Source organism: Lycorma delicatula, chromosome 1, assembly GCF_047948215.1.
Source record: "Lycorma delicatula isolate Av1 chromosome 1, ASM4794821v1, whole genome shotgun sequence".
NCBI classification, from domain to species: Eukaryota; Metazoa; Arthropoda; class Insecta; order Hemiptera; family Fulgoridae; genus Lycorma; species Lycorma delicatula.
In genome coordinates this window covers 63,879,779-63,895,376 of record NC_134455.1, presented here as the reverse complement: position 1 = coordinate 63,895,376, position 15,598 = coordinate 63,879,779, and the positions used below count along the sequence as shown (strand labels likewise).

At 34.5% G+C, this 15,598-nt stretch overlaps 1 protein-coding gene across 1 annotated transcript; it reads left to right on the top strand.

Moving 5' to 3' along the window:
- The first annotated feature begins 1,031 nt into the window (after positions 1–1,031).
- LOC142319020 (uncharacterized) lies at positions 1,032–13,324 on the top strand. Its single transcript, XM_075355832.1, has 2 exons — positions 1,032–1,149; positions 11,993–13,324. The coding sequence occupies exon 2, from the start codon at positions 12,004–12,006 to the stop codon at positions 13,237–13,239; it is 1,236 nt and encodes a 411-aa protein (XP_075211947.1). The 5' UTR covers positions 1,032–1,149; positions 11,993–12,003; the 3' UTR covers positions 13,240–13,324.
- Positions 13,325–15,598: the final 2,274 nt, after the last annotated feature.

Sequence of the window (15,598 nt, the reverse complement as noted above, 5' to 3'; positions counted from 1 at the left end):
GTGAGACTGTGGCAATAATTTGCTGATACCTACTCCAAGTCTTTTACATTTTCCACATATGGGCTGATGAAGCAATTAAAAAAAATTCCTTTAAAGGCACCATTATATCAGGAGAACTTACGAACTTCAACTCAAAAGGAATTTTTTGATGAAGATCAGTTGGACTGTAGTAAAATATTATAATTCTATTAAATGGGATGAAGATACTTGAAGGCTTAAGCTATTAGAAGTTAAATGGAAAATTCTGACTTTATTGACTGAAGAGTTTTTTTAAGATCTTTGAAAGTAAGGATTTGAAAACATCAAAAACATTAACCATAAATAGTTTAACCATTAACAGTGAAACTTCATGATTTGGTTTGATAATTTTAAAAATTTGTATTTAGCAATAAAGAAAAAATTAAAGCAAAAATAAAGGAAAGTTGTAAAATTTTGCAATTGAAACTTACGCAATTTTCAGTTAAGTAATCAACCTGACAACAATTATCTAGAACGTTTTTAAGAAAATAGTTTTTTATCTTTTATAAAGTACAATAATAGAATAAATTCTTAAAATTTTCAATTTCTTTTACGTTACAATTTTTTACATTAAATTACGAATATTAAATTACATATAAAAAAATCCTTTTTTTACATTACATTTTAAAGAATAAATAAAATAAAACAAATAGAGAAAAGTTGTATTGTTGTTTTCTGTCCAAAATTCACAATTTACACGTGTAAATTGTGTAATATGATTACTGGCCTAAACTGAAATGAAGGCCATTTGTTTGAATCAGATATTTCAAATATTTTCTTGAAAACAGCTTTATAAAGGATTTTAAGAATTTTGCTTTGATGTGGTATTGATTGTACACTCGAAAATCATATTGATTGTACACTCGAAAATCATTTTAAGAGATCTGAACAGTGTAAATATAAAAAACCGTGTTGTAAGAAAGTACAGTGTGATATGTTCATATCTTATCTTCTCCTGGGAAAAGAACACAAAAAAACATTGATTAGCTACGTAAATTGTTTATTATCACGAAGCAAATAAATATAAATACTCTTACTAGTGTCAAAAATAGCCAGAAAATATTACTGATGTAGGATACCAATAGTACACACGATAGTTTGTTTCACTGGATCTTTCTACTAATACTATAGGTAAAAACTAGGCATTTAAAAATTAATTTTAGTATAAAAATACTTTTAGTATATAAATAATTTTTGTTATAACTGATAAATGATCTATTTAAACTCATTTATACCCATAAGCAATGAAATAACAATAACAATGGATGTGGAACGGAAATTATCAATTTTACTGATTTGTCAACCTTTTTTGCTTCGGATTGTTCCAAATATTTAGTATAGCTTTTTTAAGTTAAGCTTTCTTAGGCAGCTGTGTTCTTTATTAGTGTAATATATTTACTATTGTTTGTTACATTTCTGGATTACCAGCCAAAGATATGCAGTTATCAGAACTCAAAATTACATTATTGGTAGTAAACTGTTATATTTAAAATAAGCAATTTCTGATTAATGGTAACTCACCGAAGCTCCATTAGTTTCAATGTCTATGCTTATAGCCAATGTTAATTTAATTGCGTATTAATTCAATTTGATTATATGGTTACATTATATGCATTATATGGTTACTTGTGCTTCCCGTCAATCTTTTAATATATGTTTATTAATCAAGTAACAGGCAGGTGCAGCCAGTCACACACACAGTAATGGTGACAGTGGCTGTGGTGGTTGAGCCACAGTGCTATATAATTTCACACCCCTTAAAGAAACTACAATTAAAAAAAACAAAAATGGTTTTTAAATATTTATCTGGTTTTTAATTATATCTGAAGATTTATTTGCAAACCTAAATCTAATGAATATTTCGTTTACTATAGTCGGGATTGAGAAAATTTATAATCATTGTTCAACTATTTTTTTTTCCTTTCTTCATCCCCTTTCAAGGTAGAATTTCAAAAATCTACAAACTGGTTTATCGACATGAAGATTACACTCACCAAAAATCAAATTAATTTTTCATTTGTTAGCAAGAAATTAAAAAAAATAACAGGGTTTAAAAAAAAATCTAGAAATCTATTTTTAGATGTTCATTATCAATCAGTTCAAACCCAGTTCACAGAGTGATAGACACAGTTTACAATTCATTAAAGTTTGTGCTTCAACCAGCAAATCTTTAACTATATATATATATATATATATATATAGACATTTTTCGAGGTGAATTATACCCATAATTTTTTTCAGTTATGTTATTCAGCATTAAGTACAGCTGTTGCCGCCCTGGACGTGGAACATAGATGTTGTGTTCCGGACGTGGGGATTATCTACCTCAGGGCATTATTATTATTATTATTATTTTCCCGTCAAGCGCTATAGCAGAACTATAGATTTAGAAGGGAAAGTATTGTAATCGTTCCAGTTTGGGCATATTCAGCATTAAGTACAGCTGTTGCCACCCTGGACGTGGAACATAGATGTTGTGTTCCGGACGTGAGGATTATCTACCTCAGGGCATTATTATTATTATTATTTTCCCGCCAAGCGCTATAGCAGAACTATAGATTTAAGCGCTATAGATTTAGAAGGGAAAGTATTGTAATCGTTCCAGTTTGGGCATATGCGGTTTTCACCGAAGGAACCCAAAAAACAGAAAAACTTGATGGAAATGTTCACATGTACAGTACGAATGTTCGGTGTTTCACACCTTATACCTCCAGAACTACTCGACCGATTTTGACCTAACTTGGTCAGATTACTTCTATATATGGGAAATTGATGCCATTAAATTTTCAACTTGAAAGGTTAAGGAGATGAGGCTGTAGAGCAAGGTCATCCTCAGTGTATCGAAATTTCGCCCAATTAAGGTCTTATTTTCTTAGGCACGTTTGTTAACAATTAAAAAATAATAATATTGGCAAAAAAAACCTTTTTTGTAAAACGGCACCCCCTCTCCGAAAAATTCTCTAAATAAACCAGTGGCTAAGTGGATATAGTGCGTCATTAGTACCCTTTCTCACCACAAGAAGCGCTAGTGAAGCACTGATCATCAGCTGCTGAAGTCGTCCGCTATGTTTTAACGTCACAGGTGAGCAGTAGAGTTAAATAAATGAATACTATATATATTGTAAAAAGTCTTATGTGGATACCCCATGACTTCCTTGTACGCCTATTTAATTACATATACACATTTTTTTTTAAATGAAAAGTACTTAACACTTTATTTCATTAATAACTTCTGTTATTTTTTCATAATTATTTTTTTATTATTATTATTGTACTATTATTTATTGTAAAAACGTTTCTACAATCAAAGGTTAGTAATTATTAATAAATGAATATATTTAAATAAAAAAAAGGTAAAAAAAGAAGATGAAGTTTGATTCGAACCGATATATCCTCCCCTTATAAGATCCAAATATTTAATTAATTAAAATTTTATTTGGCTATAACTCTGGGACTAATAAAAATAAGTATCACTTATGATATATCGTTGAAAATCTCTCAATAAGTGCTTATTACTGCAATTAAGAGAAAGTCCAATATCCAATTTTTTTTTGTTGATTTTCAGCTTTTTTGGACACTTTTGGTTCAGTCGATTGCAATCAAAAGGGGAGGTGCACAACTAGATGTTACAACAGTCCTAAATCCTACAGTCCTAAAATTTCAACATCCTACGGCCAATCGTTTTTTAGTTATGCGAGATACATACGTATATACGTACGTATAGATGTCATGCCGAACTAGTCAAAATGGATTCAGGGATAGTCAAAATGGATATTTCCGTTGAAATCTGAAAACCGAAATTTTTCGCGATCATAATATTTCCTTACTTCGTACAAGGAAGTAAAAAGTATTTAAAGTGGCCGCTAGTACCGCCACCCTCGCTCGTATGAAATACGTTATGCGCGCGCGCTTTAGTTAGAATCATTGAATTAAATAAATATTATATTTAAATCAAATGATAAATATTTTAAATTAAGTTGTGTGTGTAAGCCGTGCATCAGAAAAGGCGTGACGGGAAAGACCAACAACTGTGTTGTCAGCTTTTTTCTTTTCTTTTCATTCTTATTTTTCTGTGGTATTCGAACAGCTAAATGACTTCTTGGTATAATGTGTTTACTGTAGAGAATGAAACACAATATTAAACAGAAAATTTAACCATAAGGAATGAGTTTTTGATAAATAAAAATAATCAGGAAATTTGCTAATACGGTAAACAGAAATCAACTCCTAAACATTTCTTTAGAATTTGTTTTTAATTTCTCTTCGTCAAAGATCAATCTGTTTTGACACTTAATGGCCACAGAGGTACATCTTCGTGCCGAGATAATTGTTTAAATTATATGATAATAATAACTAACTTTTTTTAGTTTCTATTATTTTCCGTAGGAATTGCAGAACGTCAGTTTAGTTTCAAATTCGAATCGTGCGTCTGGTGCCTTTATTTAAGTTTTTAGAAGTGTAGTTCGATTGAAAATAATAATAATTGAGATTTCAGTTGTTTAGCTGCGGTCAAATGGTGTAAATGGTTTTATTTCAGTTAAATTCTTATCCAAAATTGATAAATTTATGAAAAGATAAGTGAGCCATCTGAATCCAGTGAATCAGCTGGTAAAAAAACAATATTGTACAGTGACAGTTACTTAAATTATGGTTTTACCTCATTGGATGGAAAGCTACAGCGTGTTGTTTGCTTTCAAATCCTCTCCTGTGAAAGCATGAAGCCATTAAAATTAATTCGACATTTGAAAATTTAAAATCCGCATCATAAAAGCAATCCGTTGTAATTTTTTGAATGAAAATTACATACTTCGGGAAATCAAGAAATTTTTATTTGTAAATCGATCCGTAGTGATAAAAGTACACTTGAAACATCTTATCTCTTATCGTTGTGTAGCTAAGATGTCCAAACCCCATACAATAGCAGAAAACGTCGTATTCATATAGTTAGTATTCAAAAAGGTATGGAAGAAGCGAGAAAATTGAAAAAATTCCGCTTTCAGTATTATGACATGGCTGTCGATGTTTGCAATCAGATAATTCAGCAAGTGAGTTCAAATGAATTTTTTAGTATTCAATTTGATGAATTTACAAATGCAAACATTTACAGAGGCAAACATTTCGCAGTTCTTACGTTTTGTGAGCTGTAAACGCAATAGGGACAGATTAACAAAGAAAATATGTTGTTTCGCAAATTAATACCTAGTCATGCAACAGGACATCTTTTTAATGTTTCTTTTTTTGTGAATTTATTAAAAAATATAACATAGATTGAACAAAATGTATTCCAGCATGTATGGAGTGATGGTGCAAAAATGATAACAGGAAAGAATAGTGGCTTTCTGAAAAAATTAATAGGTTGTCTTATATCACGGGTGGAATGGACGCATTGCTTCGTTCACAGAGACGTTCTTGCCACAAAAAAAACAGATTCTTTGTAAAGTTGTAAAAATGGTTAATTTTATTCAAAGTCGACCATTACAGAAGAAGCTGTTTGCTAAACTATGCGATGAAATGGGCGAAAAAAATCTTCTTTTCCATACTGAAGTCAGACGGTTATCGCGGTAGAAATGTTAACCCGGTATTTGGAATTGCGAGATGAATTTTTTCCAAGATAAACAGAGGCCATTCTCAATGTTTTTACAGAATAGTGAATATATGTTGCTGTTGGCTTACTTAGCTAATTTATTTTCTCATTTAAATCACTTGAATGTGATACAAGGACGTGATAAAACATTTAATTAATGACAGACAAACTTTATGCTTTCATTAAGAAGCTTGATATCTGGGTTATTAGTCTTCAAAACAAAAATTTTGATGCCTCTACTCACTTCCGATTATATTAGGAAAAATTTGAATGAAGAAGACATTATTATTCACCACAGTTTGGATAGCATGAAGATGCATTTGCCTGAGCTAAAAATTCATTTGGCGGAGTATTTCCCGGAAGATAAAAATGATTTTTCGAAGAGATGAGTACTGAATCCACTTAGTGAAAACGTTGTTGCGGCTGCTAAGTAACCAGTTGAGATTCACGACCAGCAATGTCTACCGATAAAAAGTTACAACTAAAATTCACATCTGAGGGATTAGATACGCTTTCGCTTGCTTGTTAAAATGAATATGGAAATTTAGTCACAAAAGAATTGAAAAAACTAATCCCTTTCCACAGGTCTTAACCTCTATGAAAAGAGTTTATCGTCTATGGTTGAGTTACTAAATGTAGAAATCGCCTTTTATCACTTCAAAACAATCTGCTTTCTTCTGTTTCTAAGAGATCTATGTATGGTGTAAAACTTTAAATAAGAAACCAATGCAACCATATCATTAATTTATTTTCTTTACAGGTGTACTTACAAATGTAAGTAAAATGTTTGTAATAAATGATTTTTTCTCATAAAATGATTTCATTATTGTTTACGTGCAAAGTTGTAGGCTAATTTCACGAGCCCCCCTTTTATACCACAGCGACCCCCAGGTTGATAAACGCTGGTCTATGCGATAGATGGCTCTTTATTTTGAAATAGTTTCCTTGATGGAAATGGCTTTTTCTAAAGGCGTGCACGTACACACAAACGCACACACATTGGTGTATGTTCAGATAATAATATTAGTTTATTTAATTGTAATATGCATCCATTTATGTCACATTGGAGAAGTCTTTCAAACTTTTGAATTAGGAAGATGCTTTTCCTGGGTAGACCTTTAGCCATTCTTTTCCGTTTTTCCTTCCCCCATTAAGGACAAATTAATAATTTACAATAACGTCGTCGCCTGTGTAGCTCTCACCCAGAGTCGAAGACTACGGAAGGAGCGGACGACGACGACGAATTAGGTTCATTACTTTTAAAAGGAGTCGAACAGTGTAGGGGTAGAAAAAACACACAGCCGGGGAGGCATAAGCTTTAAACCCTATGATGGGTGGCATGTACATCCTGTACTTGATTTTGGTAGCCTCTGTTTTTTGGGGGAGGGTCCACCACAGAAGGAATCGGTGCTTGAACTTCAGTGTTATTTTTTGCCTGATCAGACTTAAATTTATTTTGTTGGAAGTACTGCTGAATATTGCTTTCTAATCTTCCTTTTGAGAAACAGGTTTCGTTTTATTCAATATGATCCTTTCAATCATGGCTGGTAAGTTCGGTGCGAAATCATAGAGAAGCTGATCTGTATCAATACTTGACGTAACATGTAATGAGGTTTCCTGGGCTTACCTTATGGTAGAACGGGGTCTGGCCTGTTGACTATTTTCTTGGCTTCGAAATAGTTAATCTTTTATAGTGTTTTGACTTCCTGGATAACAGTATCCAATTTGTAGACTGGACAATTTCTGTAACGGCTAGTGTATTATACTTATAACTTATGCAGATTAGTAGATTTCTGCACGATTCACCTCTTCAACACATATACATATTGGCGGTCTCTTGTATCTAACGGCGGTGTGTTAAAACCGTTGAGATTTGAAACATCATCATCATCATTGTGGAATAAAGGCACGTACAGCTATCTAATCGGTGTATACCGGCGCGCACTTTGTCAAACAACGTAGGTCTGTTGAAGGTTAGTATATGAGAAGCAGACAATAGTATTTTGCCGTTTCTTCTTATTGTAAATTTTTGACAGACAATTATACCTTGTGAAGATAATTAACTCATCAACGATTTTCTGTTCCATACAGTTCAACAGATCAGTACTGAAAACTCTTGGTTGGATGAATGAAGAGTGTTATGAGGACAAGGACAGAAAAATAATCTATATCTTAAGAGATGGGATCTTCTTTGTTTGATTATAATCATTCACCGTTTCAATAGATAACCAATTCGATATTTTTGTATTTCTTTAACGGGATATCCAACACAACCAGAGATCGGAAATCTCTGGAGATGGAGGTAGTAGCAAACTCCGCGATGAAAAAGAGGCCGATCCTCAAAGTAACATTAAAGGATTGGTTTGCTTGGCATTTCTCCTGCCACCACGCCATTCGTTCGCCCTAAAGCATAAGACCGAATGTCTGTGCCACAAAAGGCAACTGAGCCTCGAACAGTTTAGCGACCAGTATCCTAACATAGCTCCAGAGCTTGCCTAACAGCGTGAGCGGACTAAACGTGGTGTTATACCACGGATTACGTGTCCCAGCCGCTCACTTGTCATATATTTGCTAAAATTGGTACGCACCCCGTCAACTACTAAAAATATATATTACAACTATAATAAACTTTATTTCGTCTAGACAGCAATTCGCTGCCACGCCTAGGTCGCTGAATGCCAGTAAGTATCTGTTCACCATTTTATAGCGCTTGGAGCCTTAATAATTGGCGGTGGTCAGCCATACTCAGAGTTAGGTTCTCACGGCAATGCGGTAAGAGTCTTCCCTTAAGCAAACTACGGATGCCGGTTGAACAAAGCAACCGCATCTAAGAATCCCCAAATTTTGTATAAACTTATACAAGGATCTTTCCTTAGTCGTTGTGTCCATTCCAGCTGCCATGCTTCCATCGCGAGGCTCTGCAGTCTCTTCCGCAGGCTGGGCAAATGAAAAAAATTTAGATCCGGTGTATTTTGATCGCCGTTCCGCTCCGGTTCTGGCCCGGCTCGAAACCGCATCCCAAATACCTTAGCCTCCCGGCCTCTTTGCAATTTCCACATGGCTGCCCGAACTTTCACCTCTAAATTGACTGGGAGAAACATTCCCAACACTGTGGTAGCCTCACAGGAGGCTGTTTTAAAAATACCAGTGCATACAGTTAAGGCTCTGCGCTGGGCACTTCTTAAATTTTGAAGAAGTGCTCTATTCATATCCAACTTGTGCGCCCAAACGGGCGGCGCATAAGACGTCATAATTTCAAAGACATCTCGGCACACCATGTACATTTGACGGTCCGACAACCCGTAGTCTTTCCGAGCAATCCTCCTAAGTTTGTGCATCACTGAAACGGTGTCCGCCGCTATTGCTTAATGTGGTTGCTAAACAGCAACTTTTCATCAAACAAAACACATAGGTACTTATGAACTCTAACTAGGCTGATTACACAGCCTTTAAATTTAATATGAGAGTTACGACTGTACGATAATTTTTCTGCGCCCTTGAGAAGCATAAACTTCGTCTTGGGCAAGAAATCTTTAAATTTTGCATGTCCATCTAGCCGTCTGCGGTTGACAAGCCCGCCTGCGCCCGGTCTTTTAGTTGTGGTTGTGAATTATCATAAACTAAAAGGAGACAGTCATGGCGAAAGCCTGGGCAGTGATCCCTTCTGGAAATGTCAATCCCAGAAATCCGTCGAATACCAGGTTCCACAGCAGGGGACTGGTAACGGCTTCCTCTGGCAACGGATTTTTCAATAACTATGTGCGCATCTTTAAACAGAGCTGTATGGTTAGACAAATAGTCACGTGCCACGGCCTGCAGGGCTACGGGAACATTGCGGTGTTCCAACTCATAGAGGACAGAACTCCAACAGAAGGAAGGAAATGCTGCCTCTATATCTATAAAAATTGTCAAACATGTATACAGTCGGCGCTTTCCACCTCCGCAAGAGCATTTAAGATGCAATCCTCGGTGCCAACCCCTTTCGTGAAACCATACTGGCCTAGATTTAGAAAACAGTTCACCTCAATGCTTTCCCACAGCCGTTTCACAACCAGCCTTTCAAGCAACTTGCTGATGGGTCGATAACTGCCGACCTCACTAGGATTCTTTCTTGGTTTTAAGAACACCCTCACCAAAGCCACCTTCCAACAAGTCGGGAAGCAACCCCAGCTTAGACACCCCGAGAACAGCCTGCGAAGCGGCTTTCTTATGATAGGCAGCAGATGGAATAATATATCCTGGCCAAGTTGGTCAATCCCCGGTGCCTTTTTCAGTGCCATTTGAGAAACCACTCGATCTATATCAACGAGATCCAAGCCCGTGCGCCAGGGAAGGGTATAGCCCCCGCCCTAACGCCGACCTCAGCTTCACCCTCCGGAGCATCTGGAAATAGAGTATCTTGGAATGCCTGGTTAGTCGCCAGAAATGTTAAAGTGAGGTCACGACCACCAAACCCGCATCGAAAACTGGACAGCACGTGCAATGGCTCATTTAACATTAGAGGATAGGAGAATAGTGTCGAGGCCAGCAATAAAGCACCTCGACAAATGGATAGATACCAGGTTAAGATTTAGCACACAAGCAGAAGAGGCAGTTAATAAAGCCAAGAGGACTACGAGATTAATAGCCGGCCTCCTGCCTAATACTGGTGGACCGACTATACATCGGAGGAGATTATTAGCAAGAGTGACGTATGTTACAATGCTGTTCGGGGCAGAGAGCTGATGTAACGATATTTGAAAAATATCGTGGAAGACTAGAGTCGGTTCATAGACGATGTTGTCTGCGAATTATGGCAGCGTATAGAATAGACTCTAAGAAGGCAGCTGAAGTCCTGGCGGGTGCAACACCGATAGATTTGGTTATCTTGCAGAAGAAGAGGCTCTGGAAGCAGAGGCTCCTGTAATTAAGAGATAAAAGCGCATAACATCACTTGTCAGGAACGGTGGGACCGAGCCATTAAAGGTCGATGGACCCATCGCCTTATAAGCGACATCGGGAGTTGGTGTAGGAGGACTCATGGCTCGCTGGGATACAGTTTAACACAGTTCGTGGTGAGTACCGCAGTTTCAGGGCGTATCTGTATAAATACAGCCTGGACCACACGGATCGCTGCCCTGACTGCGATTAGGAAGAGACTCCTGATTTCTCTTGCCCGCGCTTTGATAAAGAACGCAGGGAGATGTTAAATATGTTAAGCTTGGAAGATATATTCCGTCCAGAGGACACACAAAGCACAATATTAAAAGAAGTTAAACGATGGAAAGCGGTTAAGAGCTATGTTAAGAAGGTGATGGATAAGCTACATATTTATGAAGAGTCTCGTCAGGAAATGAGACATCGGAGGGTGCCTAGGCGATAAGTCCGCGGCTGAGCGCTTAGGAGGCCCTCGGAGCACGTGCGGGTAGCTTCTGCGCAATGAGGCAGTGGGCACTCCGCATTTAGGTGCCTGACAGCGTGACACTCCCCTTTACCAGACGTAATGCTCTTCATGAGCGGTCCCAGGAAGGGGAAGGAAAAAAAAGAAGATGTGTGGTGATTTAAAAAAAATCTACGCTGACTTCACAACTCATTTCCGATTCGTTCTGGCTCAATAGGTTTTTCCGTTTCGCTTCCAGAAGATCGGATGTTTCTAAACTAGAGTATTTACCTAATCTCTCAGCCACGATAGATTTTTCAGAAGCATTCATAGGATTTTCCTCCCTTCTTTATCAAGGCTAATCGCAGGGGTCCACTCCCATTCCAGTGATATCAACCCCGGAAGTTCGACCAGATTCTCCGGTGCAACCGGTTATGTCATAACAGAGAGCGGGTCCTGTCTGTTCAGCTGACTCCAAATCGCTACCCACCAAAGCTTTTACGGTTCCCGTGCATCGACACGTGAGCAATTTACTACATATTTGACATCGCAGGGATCATGTAAACAACAGAATGTTCTCTATTGCAGCTGTTATCACTTCGACCTCGCCACCACATCACCAGTTAAAAAGGTGGTGTAAGTCCGTTTTCAAAATCGTTTTCATTATACATGATCTAAAGGGGAGGGCGAAAATTCCTATCTTTAAACTGACCTGAAGCTGGAAGTCAGGTCAAAATAATTAATAAAGAAAAGATCTTGTTCAAATAATCTAATTTTTAACATTTTGCTGCTGATAATGCAGGTTTTGATATTTTCTTTATTTTATTTGTTCTTTGTACAATTTTACTGTTTATATTCAAAAATTCTATTAAATTACGATCCAATGCTTTAATAATTAACCCCTAATAGTCCCCCTTCCTTTTGCATTTCATTTCCTTCATTTTTTATCTTGTTTATTTTCCAACTGAATTTTATTCAGAATAATAGTATGTTTCATTTGGTGATTAATTACTTAATTTACTTATTTTCAGAAATCAAAAAAATGGCTGTAAATATACCGACCTGGTTGACAAAAGATTATATCCGAACTGCTTTACAAAATGACGAAAATACAAAGAATATTATATCAATTGAAAAAATGGAAGTAGATACACCAGTTCCAGTAGGTAACAATGGCACTTGTTTAATAATCAGAGTACAAGCGTTTTATTTTATAAAAGATGAAAAAGACGTACAAAAAATATCTTTCATTCTTAAAGCACCGATGAAAAGTGAACTCCATGAATTTATATCCGAAGGTGGGGTTTATCAAAAGGAAAGCATGATTTATAGTGAACTGGTACCAAAATATAAATCAATGTTCAAAGATGTATCACCTGATTTGTTTGCAAAATCATTTTATTCAACTGAAAAAGATGTTGTAATTTTGGAAGATTTAAAAGTAAAAGGTTACATGATGGCAGACAAAGCGAAGCAATTAAGTTTTGAGGAGTGCGCGGTAGCATTATCAAGTTTAGCTATATTTCACGCTGCTTCAGTGAAATTATACGAAACTGAGCCCGAATTAATTAAAAAGGTTAGTGTAGAAATACTATTTCGTGAGGATACAAAAGAATATTTTACCGGTATCACTGAAGGTTTTATTCACAGAGCTGGAGATGAATTTGAAAAACATCCTGAATTAAGAAAATATGTTGAATCAATACGTAAAGTCGAAAAACGTATATTTGATGAACTCGTTCAGCTATGTAAACCTAAAGAAAGCGAATTTAATGTACTAAACCACGGGGATTTTTGGACAAATAATATGATGTTTAAATATATCGACAATAAACCGGTTCATGTTATACCTATCGATTTGCAAGCATGTCGTTATGCAACTCCGGCTCTCGATATCGTATACTTTATGTATTCAAGTGCAAAAGAAGAAGTTAGAACGGAAAAGTACGATGATTTGTTGAATATATATTTAAATAAATTAAATAAATATCTTGAAATATTTCGTAGTGAAAAAAGACTTAACATAACGGAATTAAAGAACGCTATCGATGAGTGTGGAATACTAGCTGTCCAAGTAACTATTGCTTTTTTGCCGTTTTTCCTAGTAGATTCAGATAAAACTGAAATCATTGATGTGAGGGAAATGTCCATAGAAGAATTCAAAAATTCGGGAAGCGGTAATAATATGGATGGTTATTTCAGAAATAATAAGTATTTGAAAATAATAGAAAAACGTTTTGAAGAATTTGAAAATAATAGATGGTATTTAAAAACTTAATTTTTTTTTTTGTATAAAAATATACTTTGTACATAAAATAGCATTACTGTAAAAGTCATAATTGTTTAATAAAATTTTTTTTTTTAAATCAAATTTTTTATAAAGATAAAACTAAGCTATATATATATTATATATTTTAATATATAATATATATATATATTCCTAGAAAAAAAATGTCTTGTCTGTTATGAATTTTCTGCAGTGATTAATGTACCTTCTTTTTGGAAACACCAGATAGCATACTTTTTCTTTTAACTGTGAAAAATATTTTACAATCATCCTGCACTTCAAATAAGCTAGCTATATATAGTTTGACTATCGCAGACTTATACTTTGCTCATTCTTCAAGCCTCACATGGCTCATTAAATGATGATGTTCAAGATATTTGGATCTCAATATACAGTTTTTTGTTCCAATTTTAAAATTAAAATAGAAGGAGTATAATTTAAGAAACTAAATATCCATAAATAATTCCTGTCTATGACACTCGGAGACATGAATTTCAGAAAACATGAGAACACCAAATATGTAACAGGTAAGAAAATTGAAAATTTGGTGGCTTTATTGCAAAAAAAAAACAATAAAAACTATAATAATGCTTAATAAAAAGAATAATTGAAAAATAATTATTTTTAGCATTTAGTGTTTTTTAAGTTTTTTTTAGATAGAAGTTCAGTAAAAGGAGATTAAAATTTAATTTTTGTGTGAACAGATTTTATAGAAAAACTGAATACGTTTTTTTTAGTAATAGGTTGAGTGGATACAACATTTTCCAAATCGGTGCAAATTTTATATTGACTTGAATAGAGTCCAGGGTAATCTTTAACGGAACACAATAAATTAGTTAATAATGGAAATGCATGTTTAAATTGTTTTGCACCCTAAACAAAAAAATGATCACATTCACACGCGCACGCACACAAACTCATATACATATGTACATCTTTAAACATAGGAATGTTTAAACTAGAAGTTTAACATTCCGAAGTTTAAATTCCAAGAAATTCAGAACTTTGAGAAACACAAAAATTTATTTCGAGTGCTTTTTTTACGCAATATAGAATAAAAATTGGAGATGCAGAGTAATTTAGTATAATTATTTAAAACTAATTACAATGGGAAAAAAATTAAGATAATGCTTTGGCTAGGAACCAAAACCATTCATTGAGAGAACTTACTATTATTAAGTCAGTATTCTTTAGATTATAAATACTTGATATTGTGATGCTGTTTAGTGGATATATTTGTATTTATTATTTATTTCAGGACCTAAATGCCTTAATCACCAAAACTACTGCATAAAACTGCAGACAGTTGTAATGGATTTAATGAAATTTGCGAAATTATTATAATCATTTTAATGTTGTAAATGTTATATTTTTACAAGTGTATTAAACTTCTTTATGATAATGCAAGAAGTTTCATGTTAAATTTTAATTCAATGAAATGGTAACTAAAATTTATTCATTAGTTGTGTAATTCAATCTCATAGAATTCAGACTTAATGAAATTAAGGGGTCAAGATGGCCCATTGTGGGCTAATAATCATCTCCTGCTGAAAGGTATGGAAATTTTTTAGTAAAGAACTTACACAATCAAGGAACATTTTAGGGTTACAGTGCTGAAGTTAAATTAAGTGTGTTTTATTTTTATGTTCTTTATATCACCATCAGCTTTCTCAAAGAATATTCCTGCTAATGTAATGATTAAAAAAATAAATATGCACTTTAATTTTAATTTAACTACCAAATTTGTTTTATTAAAGGTTTTTTTTTTGTCTTCAGTCATTTGACTGGTTTGATGCAGCTCTCCAAGATTCCCTATCTAGTCCTAGTCGTTTCATTTCAGTATACCCTCTACATCCTACATCCCTAACAATTTGTTTTACATATTCCAAACGTGGCCTGCCTACACAATTTTTTCCTTCTACCTGTCCTTCCAATATTAAAGCGACTATTCCAGGATGAATAAAATTTTATGAATCTAATCATTATTATAATTAAATAAAGCTACAATTTTACTACTATTAATTTAAAGATATCATATGGTAAAGTGGTGACTTTTAGTTCTGGTTCTCAGATTAGCGTCTCAAAAATCTGACTGTATTTCTTCTGAAATTGTCTATATATGAAACTGTTTTTCTTTGAATTTTGGATTTGAATGCTGTTTGACTGTTTATACAAATTTGGGTTTACTGCTCAGAGTATTAGATATCGCACTGGGATATAACAAACACAAAACAGCCATATAATATACAGAATGCCGCAAAAAACATTGTTCATTGAGCACAATGCTGTATCTACTCTGGTGGAGGACATTTTCAGCAATTTATTTCATTATTTGTTAGTCGGTTTGATT